This window comes from Typopeltis vanoorti, chromosome 20, assembly GCF_054136105.1.
Source record: "Typopeltis vanoorti isolate ZY-2024b chromosome 20, IOZ_Tvanoo_1.0, whole genome shotgun sequence".
In the NCBI taxonomy this organism is placed as follows: Eukaryota; Metazoa; Arthropoda; class Arachnida; order Uropygi; family Thelyphonidae; genus Typopeltis; species Typopeltis vanoorti.
In genome coordinates, this window is record NC_143568.1 from 101,339,512 (window position 1) to 101,353,563 (window position 14,052).

A 14,052-nucleotide genomic window follows, 5' to 3' on the forward strand; every position below is an offset into this window, starting at 1 on the left:
AGACTAAGTTCTCATCACTTTCTTTAGTATCCCATAATGCAAAGCACATCTCTTTGCAGGCATGTATAATGCTATGCATTATGGAAAGGGTCACTACCCAGACCTCAAAGGTCTGGGTAGTGACCTTTGAGGTCTCTTCAGTGGAAGCCAGACCCAGAGGTGATACCAAGGTTGAAGCAATGCAGAACTCATATTTCCATATGTCAGTTGCCAAAAGATGTCACACATTATTAATGAACTTACTCTGGATTAGAGAAAGATGTTGGAAGCTTTTTTTTGACGAGATCTCAATAAAGGTCGAAAGCGGTCTGAGTAGTTACCCTTCCCATAATGCATAGCATTATACATGTATATAAATGCAAAGCAGATCTCTGCAAGGAGATCTGCTTTGAATACTAAGAAAAGTGGTGAGAAATTTCCACCTTTGCCACGAGTTGCCCAAGTCCTGAAGATACTTCAGGCACAAACTTTGTTTGCTTACACTTGGATAAAGGATTATACTAAATATACAATTTACAGTCAAACCAAGCAGAAAAAATTCATGTAGGAGGTTTAATGGAATATTATCAGCACTGGGAAAGAATTAAAAACAATATTAATGCTTCCAATATTTCGTCTTTGTCACATAGACATCTTCAGGGATTATAAAAAAAAACTTTTGTAACAATACACACAAATATAATACAATAGTAAGTGAAACTAAAGTCCTATCTAGGTGGTGCACCCTCTATGGGCATTAGCAGGTGGCCTAGGATGTAAAGAGGAATCTCTGATAATTATCAGAGAAATTAATTATAATTAATATTTCCCAAATTTTGGAAAGTTTAATGCAAAATTTTTGTTTAAATTCGGTTGATTCCTGAGTGCAGATACAGATTCAAAGAATAGTCTTTCTTTTTTGAATTTACTAACTGGTAATTAGTTTACGGAATTAACAACACATATAACGTATATAAATTAAAGGTAACTTTAATGAATAACTTCTATATTTCGGCAACATCACGTTGCCATCTTCAGGAACATAAGGATATGGTATGTACTAACAAAGGCAAATGAGGAAGAAAGCAAGAAACTAATATTGTTCCTAAAGTCCTAATGGTGACCTTTTGTGGGCTAATTTCTCATAATGAAAGTCTCCCAAATTTGGGGCAGTTTCATGCACCCAAATTTGTTGAGGATAGGAACGTTTTTTTAGAGCTGCTGAAGATTCTTTGAATAATCTTTCGTATTTAAACTTGCTGCGATGAATTATTTTTGTTTTCTTCCAACGAATTTTATGGTGGGTATCTAAGGCATGGTCTGCCAGCCCAGAGCGGCTGTACTGGTGAAACCGGATGTAGTCTTGGTGTTCTGAAATCCTGATATTTGCTGTTCTGCCTGTTTGGCCAAAGTAGGACAATTTGCAGGGGATTTATATACTGCAAGGGACCTGGTATACACCAGGTAGGTCTAGGGGAAGTGGTTGGTCTTTGGTAGAGCGGATAAGGGATGCCAACTTTTTATATGGTCTGTAACATGAAGTAAGGTCATATTTTTTGAGGATATTGGTTATTTTCTCAGAGGTGCCCTGGATGTAGGGGGTGGTGATAGACTTGGTGTAATCTTTATTGTGGAGGAGGGGGGGGGTTGTGGTTTACTGGTTTTAGTATTTTTTGGATTTTTTTGGCGTTATAGCCATTGGCTAAGAAAGTGTTGAGGATGTGGTTTAGTTCAGTAGTTAGGGCTTTGTCATCTGAGCAGATTAATTTTGCCCTGTTATATAGTGTTTTTATAACCCCATATTGTTGTGGGGGGGGGGGAATTGCTGGTGAATGTAGACATTGCCGAAATATAGAAGTTATTCATTAAAGTTACCTTTAATTTATATACTTTATATGCGTTGTTAATTCCGTAAACTAATTACCAGTTATGTCTGACCAACGTATAAGCCTTGCTACTAGAATTTTTAATTTACTACACTGGAGCATGGTGGTTTTTTTTTCCAGGAGATCCTGTGGGTTGTATCCAAATGGTCCGCAAGGCCAGATTGACCATAATCGTGATTGCAAATGTGTGACTTATTCTAACCAGACAGCTGCTGATCTGCCTGTCTGTCCGAAGTAAGCCAGTTTACAGGCACAAGGTACTCTATATACTCCAGGCACTGAGAGAGAGAGAGAAGGGAGCTGGTCTTTGGTGGAATGGATAAGGGTAGCAAGTTTACGGTGGGGCTTAAAAACTGTATGCAGGTTGTACTTTTTTAATGATCTGGCTATTTTTTCTGAAGTACCTTACATCCGTGGTACTTCAGAATTGGGGAATGGGGAAGGAATTGATTATTTTTTTAATTCTGTAGTCACTGTAGCCATTGGAAAGGAAGGTGTTGTGTATGTGTTTGAGTTCGGTTGAAAGGGCAGTTTCACTGGAACAAAGATTGTGGGCTCTATTGGTGAGAGTTTTAATAATGCCATATTGCTGAGAGGGCTGGTAGTGGGAGAGTTTATGAATGTATCTGCCTGTATGAGTAGGTTTTCTGTATACACAGAAAGTAAGGTTACCATTAGTATGTTACTAAGGTGTCTAGGAAGGGTAAACAATTGTTATTTTCCTTTTCCATCGTAAACTGGATTCTTGGATGTAGACTATTGAGGTGACTGAGGAAGGAATCTAATGTGTCCGGGCCATGAAGCCAAATAGAGAACACATCATCTGCATATCTTAGCCAGATAGATGGTTTTAGAGGGGAAGAGTCTAAGGCTTTTTTTTTCCCAGTGTTGTACCACCTTACCCCAGTCCTGAAGATACTTTCATGTGCAAACTTTGTTTGCTCACACTTGGATAAAGGATTAAACTAAATTTATTATAGTCTAAGGCTTGTTTTTCAAAATTCTCCATATAAAAATTGGCAAGAGGGGTTGAGAGGGGAGAACCCATGGCAGTTCAATCTGTTTGTAGATTTTGTTCTTCGAATAAAAATAACCAGAGTAGATGGCAAAGGAAAAGAGCTCTAAAATATCAGAAGGAAAAACGTTTTTTAAGAGTGTTAAGGTGTCAATTAGGGGAATATTGGTAAACAATGAGATGATGTCAAAGCTGACCAATATGTATGTATTATTTAAAGTAAGATTTTCAATTAAGTTTTTAAAGTGGATACAGTTTTTTTTACATGAGATGTGGAAAGACCAGTGAGGGGGGGGGTGTCAAAGAGTTAGCTAGCTGCTTTGACAATTTGTAGCAAGGAGCATTGGTGGCATCTACTATAGGTCTTAGGGGAGAATTAGGTTTGTGGATTTTCAGTAAACCGTATATATGGGGGGGGGGGGGACGAGAATCGAATGGTTTGAGTTTTTTTTGTAATGTCACAGGAGGCCAAAAGGACACTTTTTTAAGTAGGTTTTTAAATTTTTTAACTTGAGTTTTTGTGGGATCATGTTCAAGTGGTATGTAGGTAGGCGATCATGGAGAATAATATTTTCCAATTATATTCTGAAGCATTAATAACGACTGTGGCATTACCCTTTTCTTTTCGTAAAGAAGAAAGAAAAAGTATTGTCATCACCAGAGCTGATGAGGGTAATGCAACAGTCATTATTAACGCCTATATAATACAATGGGTCAATTTTAAGTACTAAGTAAATCAGCTTCTATGCTTCAAATCACAACTTACGACTACATTTACAATTTAGTTCCTCATCATAATTAATTCTAGTGAGACCATGTGTCTATAATTTTCTCTCATTAAACTTAGTTATACTCAGATCAATTTTACATAACATTCTCTTAGGCAATAGCTATAACATTAAATATATGATGTTTCACCTTAAATTTTAGCCAGACCTTCTCTCACAAAACAAAATACCTCAAGTATCATTATTAAACAAGTCCCTTAATTAATCACCGTCACAATCTAAATTTTCTTTCTAACTAAACAATGGAAGGATCTTACTTGAACAGAAATATGTACTTCTCTGAATGATCCTTGAAATCATCTCCTTTTGTTATCATTTGACCTTAGCATTGAACTCGGGTAACCCTTCTGGGGCTTGTGAGAGCCTTCTTTATTATCAGCGAACATCAGGAACGTGACGTCATGGAAACTCAGCATTTAATTTCTTCTAAAACAGCTTATCTTAGTTGCGTCAGTCCCTCTGCATTTTTCTATCTGGAACACAGGTCTCCGATGATGATTATAAATCATCTTCCAAGATGTTATCAAAGCTCTGCTGTCGTAACGTACATCGTGTCATCATACTTCCCAACTCCATGACCTCGTTAACTTCTGGAATCCGTCTCTCTTGTCGGAACTCCACGTGACCTCAAAACTTCTTGCTGACCCGGGAATGGGACCGTACGAACTCAAACTCCACGAACTGCTCTGCCAGGAACCAAACTGAATAGCTGCACTGAACTCCCCCTTTTTGCCATCGCAACCCTCTATTTATCTGGCTCTGATGACCTTGGGTTCGCTTATATCATCATCCCCCTGGGTACTTCAGTGGTCTGCACCTGTCACCCTTCTCAGTTGTTGCGTTCAGGCGGGAGACCCCTGCGCACTATTGACCTTCGAGGTTGCAGTTGCCCCATGTCATTTGTTAATACCTTAATCTGTCTGGAATTACCGATGACTGAGGTTTCTTTAGACACAATTTATCTTACACTTATTTTCCTTTTTCTTTTACAAAACCTTTTGAGGTGACAATATTCAGTAATATATAAAAAATATTATTTCCAACTTAAAAATATAATGAAAATTTCTCTATTAACTCAAGTATTTTTAGTGAATTTTGTCATCATCATCATCATCAAATTCCTGCCAAGTTCCTTGAATACACAATTTTATACCTTCAAATCCTGGGGACCAAATCTGAGAACAATAGTCCAAGCGTGGTCTGATGAGGGTCTCATACAACAGAATGATAACTCTTTTATCTCTACAGCTCAGCATCCTTCTCAGTATTGCAGCAATCCTCTGGATTACCTTCATCACCTTTACAATATGCTCCCTGAATTTTAGTTTTCTATCAATCATCACCCCCCCCCCAGATCTCGTCTCCCCTACTTCCTCCAATACGGTATGCAGTGTCCTATCGATGTGTCCCAAACCTCAAGACCTTACATTTTGCTGCATTAAACCGACACCCCCATTCATTTGACCATCTGTCTAGCTCATTCAAATCCTCTTGCAGGACTACCACAGCTGCACTATTACTAATAACCCTTCCCAGCTTCACTTTATCCACAAAACTGAATATCCCCCTGCCAACTGACAATGTCATTGATATAAAGATTAAACAATACAGGTCCCAGTACTGAGCCCTGTGGGACCCCACTTGCAACCTTCTGCCCCACAATACACAACACTCTGATACCCAACCTGACATCCAAACCCATGTGCTGAACTTAAATATCAGCTTATCATGTGGCACCCTGTCAAATGCCTTTGCTAAATCCAAGAAAATGACACTATATGCCTTTCCCTCAACTACTATTCTTGTAACTTTATTATAAAAGGCAAACATATTACTAAAACAAGAGCGCCTCTTTACAAATCCATGTTGACTTTCACAGATAACATTACCCTCATCTGCCCAATGTTGTATATGGTCCCTCACCGATTTCTCCAAGATCTTAACAACTACTGATGACACACACAAACTGGCCTATAATTAGACGCTTCCAGTCTGCTACCGTCCTTATGCAATGGCACTATCTTACCTTCCTTCCATTCCCTGGGCACCTTTCCCATAGCCAGACTTTCATTGTAAAGCCAGGTCAAAGGAGCTGTCAGTTCTTTAGCACATTCTCTCAAAACTAGTGGTGAAATACCATCCAGTCCCACAGCTTTACTAACATCCAGAGTACTCAGTATGTGGAAAACACTCTCCTCTTGACCTCAAACCTGCCCTATAGTATTAAAATTTACTCCTCCAGGATGAAAAACACCAATAAAGTGTTCATTGAACAATTCCACTATGTCCTCTGCATCAGTCATTCTATTCCCATTTTTATCCCACAATGTCATTCTTCCACAGTCATTTCTCCTCCTACTGGCCACATAGCTAAAATATTCCCTAGGATTTTCCTTGAATCTTAGGGCCAATCTCTTCTCACATTCCAGTTTCGCTTTCCTTACCATACTACTCACTCTCCTGGCCTGTGTCTTATATTCTTCATGCATCTGCTCTTCACCTGTCTCCTTATATCTCTTCCATAGCCTCTTTTTCACATGCAGTTCCTGTTTATTGTTTGTCATCCACTTTACACCAAATTGTGTCCTCATCTTCACTTGTGGAATACAGCTTACTATTACTGCTAACAAATATTCCTTCACAATTTCCCAAGCACTATGATATCCCGGCCTTCCAATTTCTCCCTCCATGAAACTTCCCCAAGTTGATATCTAAGACTATTATAATCACCTGCCTTATAATTCCACATATGTTCCCATCTCTTTGATACTCCTGCATGTCTATTCATCTTCCAAGTCAAAATCACACAGTCACTCTCTCCAATGGGGGGGAGATGTCATCTCAGTTATTTTCAATTCTTCTGATGCTATGACCAAATCCAAAACTCTTGAACCTCTTGTTCTCTCTATTACATGTTGCCCAAGACGTTTGTCCCTCAAGAATTCTAGAAATTCCATTCCCTTATTGCTACGTGCATCTTCCTCTCCTCAATTTATACTGCTGTAGTTAAAATCTCGCATAACAATCATTCTTCTTGCACTTGCTAAGCTCAACTGTCTAAATATCTCCTGGTCCTCAACCTCTGTGCTCCTTCTTTTGTAGCAAACCACACTAAATATCCTGTCTTGCCCACCTCTACCTCACACCATACTTTCAAAATCATTAGCCTTCCAAAGCCACCAATCTTACAGGAAATAAGTTACTTATCATAAGCAATACTCCATCATCACGCTTTCCTTTCCTATCCTGCTGAAAAATGTTGTACCCTGCTACTTCTATTCCTGTTATTATATCCTCCTCTGTCAACCACATCTCAGTGATCCCAATAATCTTCGGCCAGGCTGATGCTATGCACCACCAATTCTTCTCTTTTATTCCGGATACTCCTAGCATTAGTATAAAGCATAAAAATGCCACTGTTTCTATACCTAGCATTATTCCCTCTAAACTCCACTGGGTTCAGCATTACCTGATGTCATCCCCTTCTCCCAAGTACCCATTTCCACAAGAGACCACTTCTGCTACCATCCACCCTGGGAATTCTAGTCTCTCCAAGGATATTACACCCTTTGATTGGAAAAGACCCAAGCTCAGTTCTCATCAAGAGCAGAGGCATCTTTATATGGGCCTTTTTTTTTTTTTTTAACTGAAACGGAGTTAGCAATCTAATACAGGGGTAGTAGGGGACTTTTTCTCCTGGAAACTCTGATTTTTCATCTCACATATAGGCAAATCATCCAAGAGAACACATGCAATTTGTTCTCAAAAAATACCATTGATGGTGATGGTGGGCAGTAGACAGGACTGTGTGTAGTTGGAAGATTAAGTATTGAAATGGTGTATCCTCCCACAATGAGTTATGTAATAACTCAATCTTCTCCAAAAAAATCCACCTGATAAAATCAATAGTCACTCTGAACATAACACATGAAAACCACAGGATTAAGGAAAAATATCAACAGCACACCATGTCAAAAAGAAGGGAACTATAACTATTTCAATAATAATATAAATTAGTATGAAACATGAACTGATGAAGAACTGGTTAGAAAAAGAGAGAGTGCACAAATCCAAAGGTTTTGCCGCTGAATAAATGTAATTCATACATCATTTTGCTTTTAAGTTCTTTAATTTAGTATATAGGACAGATAATTATTTATGATATACAAGGAAAACTAAACATTTAATATACAGCAGAGAAAAATTCCTGAAAATTTCGGGTTTCTCCTTGTAGTAAAAAAAAAAAAATGCTATGAAGTAATCCTTTATGTTTGTTTCATAACCATTTTTATTATTTTTTTTAATTTAAACATTTTTACATACATCATTATACAAGATCACTGCTACATTAACAAACATACTAAAAAAAAATTAAAAAAAAAAGATAGAAATAAATACCAAAGGGGTTTTTGAAACCTCTTGAGGTTTGACAGGTTCAGCAAGGCCTAAATATGCTTCTATAGACTGACACTGTCTTCTCTTATCTTTCTTCAACTGCTTCAACTTTTCCACATTTGCACTGTTATAGAGACCCTCACAATAACGAACAAAGTCTCTATCAATATGATAGCCATAAGGACAGCAATTACATCTACTTCTTCCTTTAAGTTTCAGATCTGAGGATGTTGACCTCTGTGCAGCTATAAAAATTGAAATATAATCAACTAATAATTCATTAATATAATATCTTCTGATGAAAAATTAGAGAATGAAAACAATATTTGGAATAATAAAAAAGGCAAAAAAAAAAATTTGATATATATAAATAAGGAAATGTCAATTTCTTACATCATCACCAGCAACAATAAATTATTATACAACAATTTTAGGGGGTGCTTAAGAGTCAAAGCTGTATAAACTGAGAGGAGACCTCCACATAGCATTTAAAAGAATGCGGAGAACTGACCATGGCTTCTGATCTAATGTCCAATCCTCACCTTCTCGTGCATCCTGTTGGGTATCTACCTGGATACTGAACAAAAGAGAATGGGCTGGCAATTTGGAATTTAGCCGACCAAATTGTATTCTTATTGGCTTAAACCAATATACAAAATGATGGTAGAGCATGACAAAATTTCATGCCGACTAGAGCATCGCCTGATTAAAAAGGCCCCCGTTGTTTTCGCCAGGGAACCAAGGCGAACGCGAAAAGTCAGCTACTGGAACAAATCTGAAAGCACACCCTAACTCAATATCACCAGAGTTAAAGTTGAGAAAGCATGAGAATATAACAAAGATCTGTATTTAAGTTTTGTCGACCTGCAAAAGGCATATGACAAGGCGCTAAGAGAGAAGCGATTCAATACGCTACAGTTATATGGCGTCAATTGGACATTACATCAAGCAATACTTAGTCTTCATTTGAGTTGCAAGTCAGCAGTTAGAATTGAAGGAAGTACAGGAAGATGGTTTAATGTTAAATCTGGTGTGAGACAAGGATGGACATTATCCCCTCTGTTATTCATTATCTATATGGATCACATTATGAAGGAAGGTGGTATTAAACATGATATCAGAATTGGAGATGTTAATGTATGCTCTTTGCTTTATGCGGACAATGTTATACTTCTAAATAAATCCGCTACAAGTTTGCAAGATTCCCTCACTAAATTCAATAACTGTTGTAATGATATGGTATGAAAGTCAGCATTAAAAAGACAAAGACAATGAAAATAGGCAGAAACATTGAAAATATCAACTGCATTGTGAATGGAGAACTTATAGAACAAACAAAACATTTCAGCTACTTAGGCACGATTTTTAGTGAAGATGGTAAATTAAATATGGAAATAGACAACAGAATTAACAAAGCTGGTATGATAGGAAGTCAATTGAATAAATTTGTATGGAATAAGAGAGAAATTAGTCAGAACACTAAATTATCTGTATACAAGATAGTGTTCAAACCAGTTTTGACTTATGGATCTGAGAGCTGGGTCAGAAGTAAAACACTTGACCAAAGACTAGAGACCGCAGATGTAAGCGTCCTGAGAAAGATTAGAGGCGTGAACAGATGGCATGAATGGCAATATCATATTAAAAACGAGGATATTAGGAAAGAAGTAGACATTGTCAGCATCCAAGAATGTGTTAGCAGAGCTAATCTCAGGTGGTATAGTCATTTAAACAGAATGGGCGAGGAAAGATTAGCAAAGCAAGTGTTCTCTGCCAGGTTGGCAGGAAAACGACCTAGAGGAAGACCAAGATATAGGTGGGTTGATACAGTAAAAAGTGCTTTAGAAGACAGAAATATAAGTCCTGATAATATTGGAGTCTTGACAAGCAACAGACTGATTTGGAGAAAAATTGTAGATAGGAAGTTAGTAATGATGTAAATTTTTCATATAGTACTATCATATCCTGTACACCCCTTAAGGGCACTTTCAGGAATTTGATGATGATACAATAATTTTATTTATATTATTATATATCCCATTTTTTAGTGCAGAGCAAATAATATAATCTCTTTAAAAAATCTATTAAAATCATATACTGTTGAAAACAGAAGAAGTTTGTGTAAATTAACACAAAGAAAAACTACTCCATAATTGAATTCACAGCTTTCAAAATGTTTAGTATTTGGTTAGGAACACCATATAAGTACCTGCATTATGTTCATATATGTCTCAGTTCTGGTCTTTCATTCAGCAGTTCGAAGACAGTGCCAAAAAGTGAGGATGGGATACATTATCATCTACCTCTTCTTTTCTGTAAGGCTCAAAACTATTCTGCCTCCTTTTCAAGGACTGTAAATTATCCTGGTACTCTCACTATTAAGTATAGATGGATCCTGAGCTCCCACCATATTAACAGATGGCCATTTTTGTTCAGGTAGGGGCGCTGGCCATATGTGCAATGCACACAGGTGCCAGGATAGTAAAGGCACCAAAGATTTGGTATAATATTTTAAATAAAGTGAATTTTATCAGCAAAATACTGCAGTCGTCATCTATGAATCTACGACTTGCTTTATATGCATTGAATGATCTAAATCAATTTTTAAATGATTATAGGACTGATGAAACTTTCAAAGAAATTGTAGAAGCGCAAAATTAATTGCAGCAAAATTTGACTCAAAATCTGTATTTTGTAGTAGTAGATCACTAAGGCGACATAAAAAGACAACACAGTTTGATCACGAACATGAAAATATAGTAGATCCTGAAATTTCATTTAAAGTAATTTTTTTCCTCTACATAATAAATCAAACATTACAAACTTTGCAGGAAAGATTTACTTTATTAAAAGAACATATGAATTCATTTCAGTTTTTGTATTTCTTAAGTACTTCACAAAATAAAGAATATTTATTATCTTGAAAGTTTATTTTTCACTTAGTTAGAATATAATAAATTTAGTTTAATCCTTTATCCAAGTGTGAGCAAACAAAGTTTGCACCTGAAAGTATCTTCAGGACTGGGGTAAGGTGGTACAACACCAGGCCGACTCCTTGCAAAGGTGGAGCAAGCTACCAACATTCCTATCTCAGTATCTCCCATAATGCAAAACAACTTGTTGCGGATATGTCTAATGTTATGCATTAAGTGAAGGGCCACTACCTGCACACTTTGCAAGGAGTCGCCCTGGTGTTGTACCAACTTTACCCCAGTCCTGAAGATACTTTCAGGCGCAAACTTTGTTTGCTCACACTTGGATAAAAGATTAAACTAAATTTATTATATTCTAACCAAGCGAAAAATAAACTTTCAACATCTTTCTCTAAATCCAGAGTAATTTATTAAAAAGGTGGCACACCATTTGGCGACTCCTATAGGTAGAGATGACCTTGCTAATGCTTTTGGCTGGTATCTCCACTTGGGCTGGGCTCCCACTGGAGAGACCTCAATAAAGGTCGAAACTAGTCTGGGTAGTGGCCCTTCCCTTAATGCATAACATTAGACCTATCTGCAAGGAGATGTGTTTTGCATTATGGGAGATACTGAGATAGGAGTGTTAGTAGCTTGCTCCACCTTTGCAAGGCGTCGCCTGGTGTTGTACCACCTTACCCCAGTCCTGAAGATACTTTCAGGCGCAAACTTTGTTTGCTCACACTTGGATAAAGGATTAAACTAAATTTATTATATTTATTATCTTGTTGTAAAAAGTTACGACAAAAATTAACACATGAGAATCATTCAGACATTGACGCAGACTATTTATGCAAAGAAATTTTACACTATCAACCATTTATTTCCAATTTTAAAAATGATATATATCAGATAATTCTGGTATATTTATTCAAACGACTTAATCACAGTTTATCCAAACTTTACAATTGTTATTCATATTCTTTTGTCATTACCGGTACCTGTAGCATCTGCAGAACAGTCCTTTTCTAAACTTAAAATTATTAAAAACTACTTGCACTCACAATGGTACAACAGACTTTCAAATCTTGCCATTATATCAATAGAGTCAGATATTTTGGATCAACTTGATATACTTGATATTATTCGAGAATTTTCATTAATGAAAACTAGAAAAGTTCAATTCACTAAGTGATTTTTCTTTCTGTTTAAATATTTATTTAACTATTTCTTTACCCAATAATGTTTAATATGTTCCTATTAGTTACTATTATTTATTTATTTTATTATTTATTTATTATTAATTATTTTTTTCCAAATTATTTTTGTTGTTTTTGTGTATGTTGTTGTATGTTTATTGTTTTTTTATACATTTTTTTTGTAATTTCTGCTTTTTGTTCAATAAACTTATAATTAATATATTTCGTATTTCATTTTTACTCACTGATAAGTTTTTATAAAGTGATTTTTTTATTGGGGGGAGGGGTATAGGGGCACCAACTAAAGTTTTGCACACAGGCACCAGACACAACTGCCGCACCCCTGTGTTCAGGTGCATTTTCTGTAATCGTCCTGACTTCTCTTCTACTTTTAATACCATCAGAGTATTACTCCACATGATTTATAAATTATTATCTATTTTGCAGCATTCTATATTTTAGTTGATCTGCTATTATAACGTATACAGACATGAGCATATTCATTTTTTTTTTGTGAGAACAAAAATATACTACATCTTTATGTAAAGACAAGACAAGACCAATGTACAGGAATGTGTGGTGTGAAGATTAAAGATTGTGTAGCTGTTAGAATGCAAAGAGAAAAGTGAAAGAATTAATAGTTTTGGCAGATGTAAATAATTTTAAAAGATGATGAAAGAATTACTAGAAAAAAACACAAAAGATAAGTAAGAGGGTAACATTTGTAACAGAGTAACATGCCAAGACACGATAGGAGCAAACTGAGAAGGGCCAAAATCACCAAGTAATCAAAGTGCAGGTTGTGCAAGAGGAACAATGTTCAGTTTTTAGATACTTAAAGTGAATTTGATGGAAGAAAAGACATGTAAGACTGATGGATTACACTAGAATATTTACACCGTGGAGTGAGGGGGTCTAGAAAAAGTTTTGTTCAGTGAGTGAATGGAAGTACAAAAACAGGGAATATATGACTATGAGGGAAGATGTAGGTGAGCATGAAAACAGCCACCCTTGAGGCAGTAAGGATGAGCATTCCCATTCTCATCCTTACTACCTCACTTCCTGTGGAAGGCAGTGTATGTCTCAGGCCTCAAATCTAGAAAAAGTTTTGTTCAGTGAGTGAATGGAAGTACAAAAACAGGGAATATATCACTATGAGGGAAGATGTAGATGAGCATGAAAACAGCCACCCTTGAGGCAGTAAGGATGAGCATTCCCATTCTCATCCTTACTACCTCACTTCCTGTGGAAGGAAGTGTATGTCTCAGGCCTCAAATCTAAATGGGACAGTAAATGAAAGATGAGATGGTACCTGTGAATTCAAGAGGATGATACAGTTCATATAACATCCTCTTGGACCCAGGAGGATAAAATGAAAGACACATTTTGTGCCATTATTTTGCTGATAATGGTAGAAGAATTACAAATAACAAGCTCAGAAAGAAAGTAAGGTTGATGAAAACAGAATATTGCATGGCTATCAAACGTGAGATCCAAAGTCAACAGAACAAAATACAGGCAGTCCCCGGGTTACGAACGAGATACATTCCTGAGAACGTCTTTTACTCTGATTTGTATGTAACTCGGATCCCTGATGAATAGCAAATATTATTATTATTATTATTACCAGAAGACCTTATGGAGTCAAAGACTCATCTGGGAGGTCCTTTTATCACACACACATCTCATCATACCGTGTCTTAAACACACTCAAACTCCTTGCAGACACCATACTCTCAGGCAAGGCATTCCAATTATTCACAACTCTGCACGAAAAAAACCTGCCTCTCACTCCCCTACTCACACTCTCTTTATACAGTTTCCAGGGATGACCTCTAGTTCTCCCCTGATCTCCCACTATTCTCTGTAGAACTTCAC

The 14,052-nt window shown here is 36.7% G+C and overlaps 1 protein-coding gene across 1 annotated transcript in view; it reads right to left on the reverse strand.

Moving 5' to 3' along the window:
• LOC150095720 (uncharacterized) overlaps window positions 1-14,052 on the reverse strand; it is a 245,880-nt gene that overhangs the window by 131,446 nt on the left and 100,382 nt on the right. Inside the window, exon 3 of the mRNA XM_090409701.1 lies at window positions 8,067-8,308. Coding sequence (XP_090265827.1) covers window positions 8,067-8,308 — 242 coding nt within the window. The remainder of the gene's footprint in view (window positions 1-8,066; window positions 8,309-14,052) is intronic.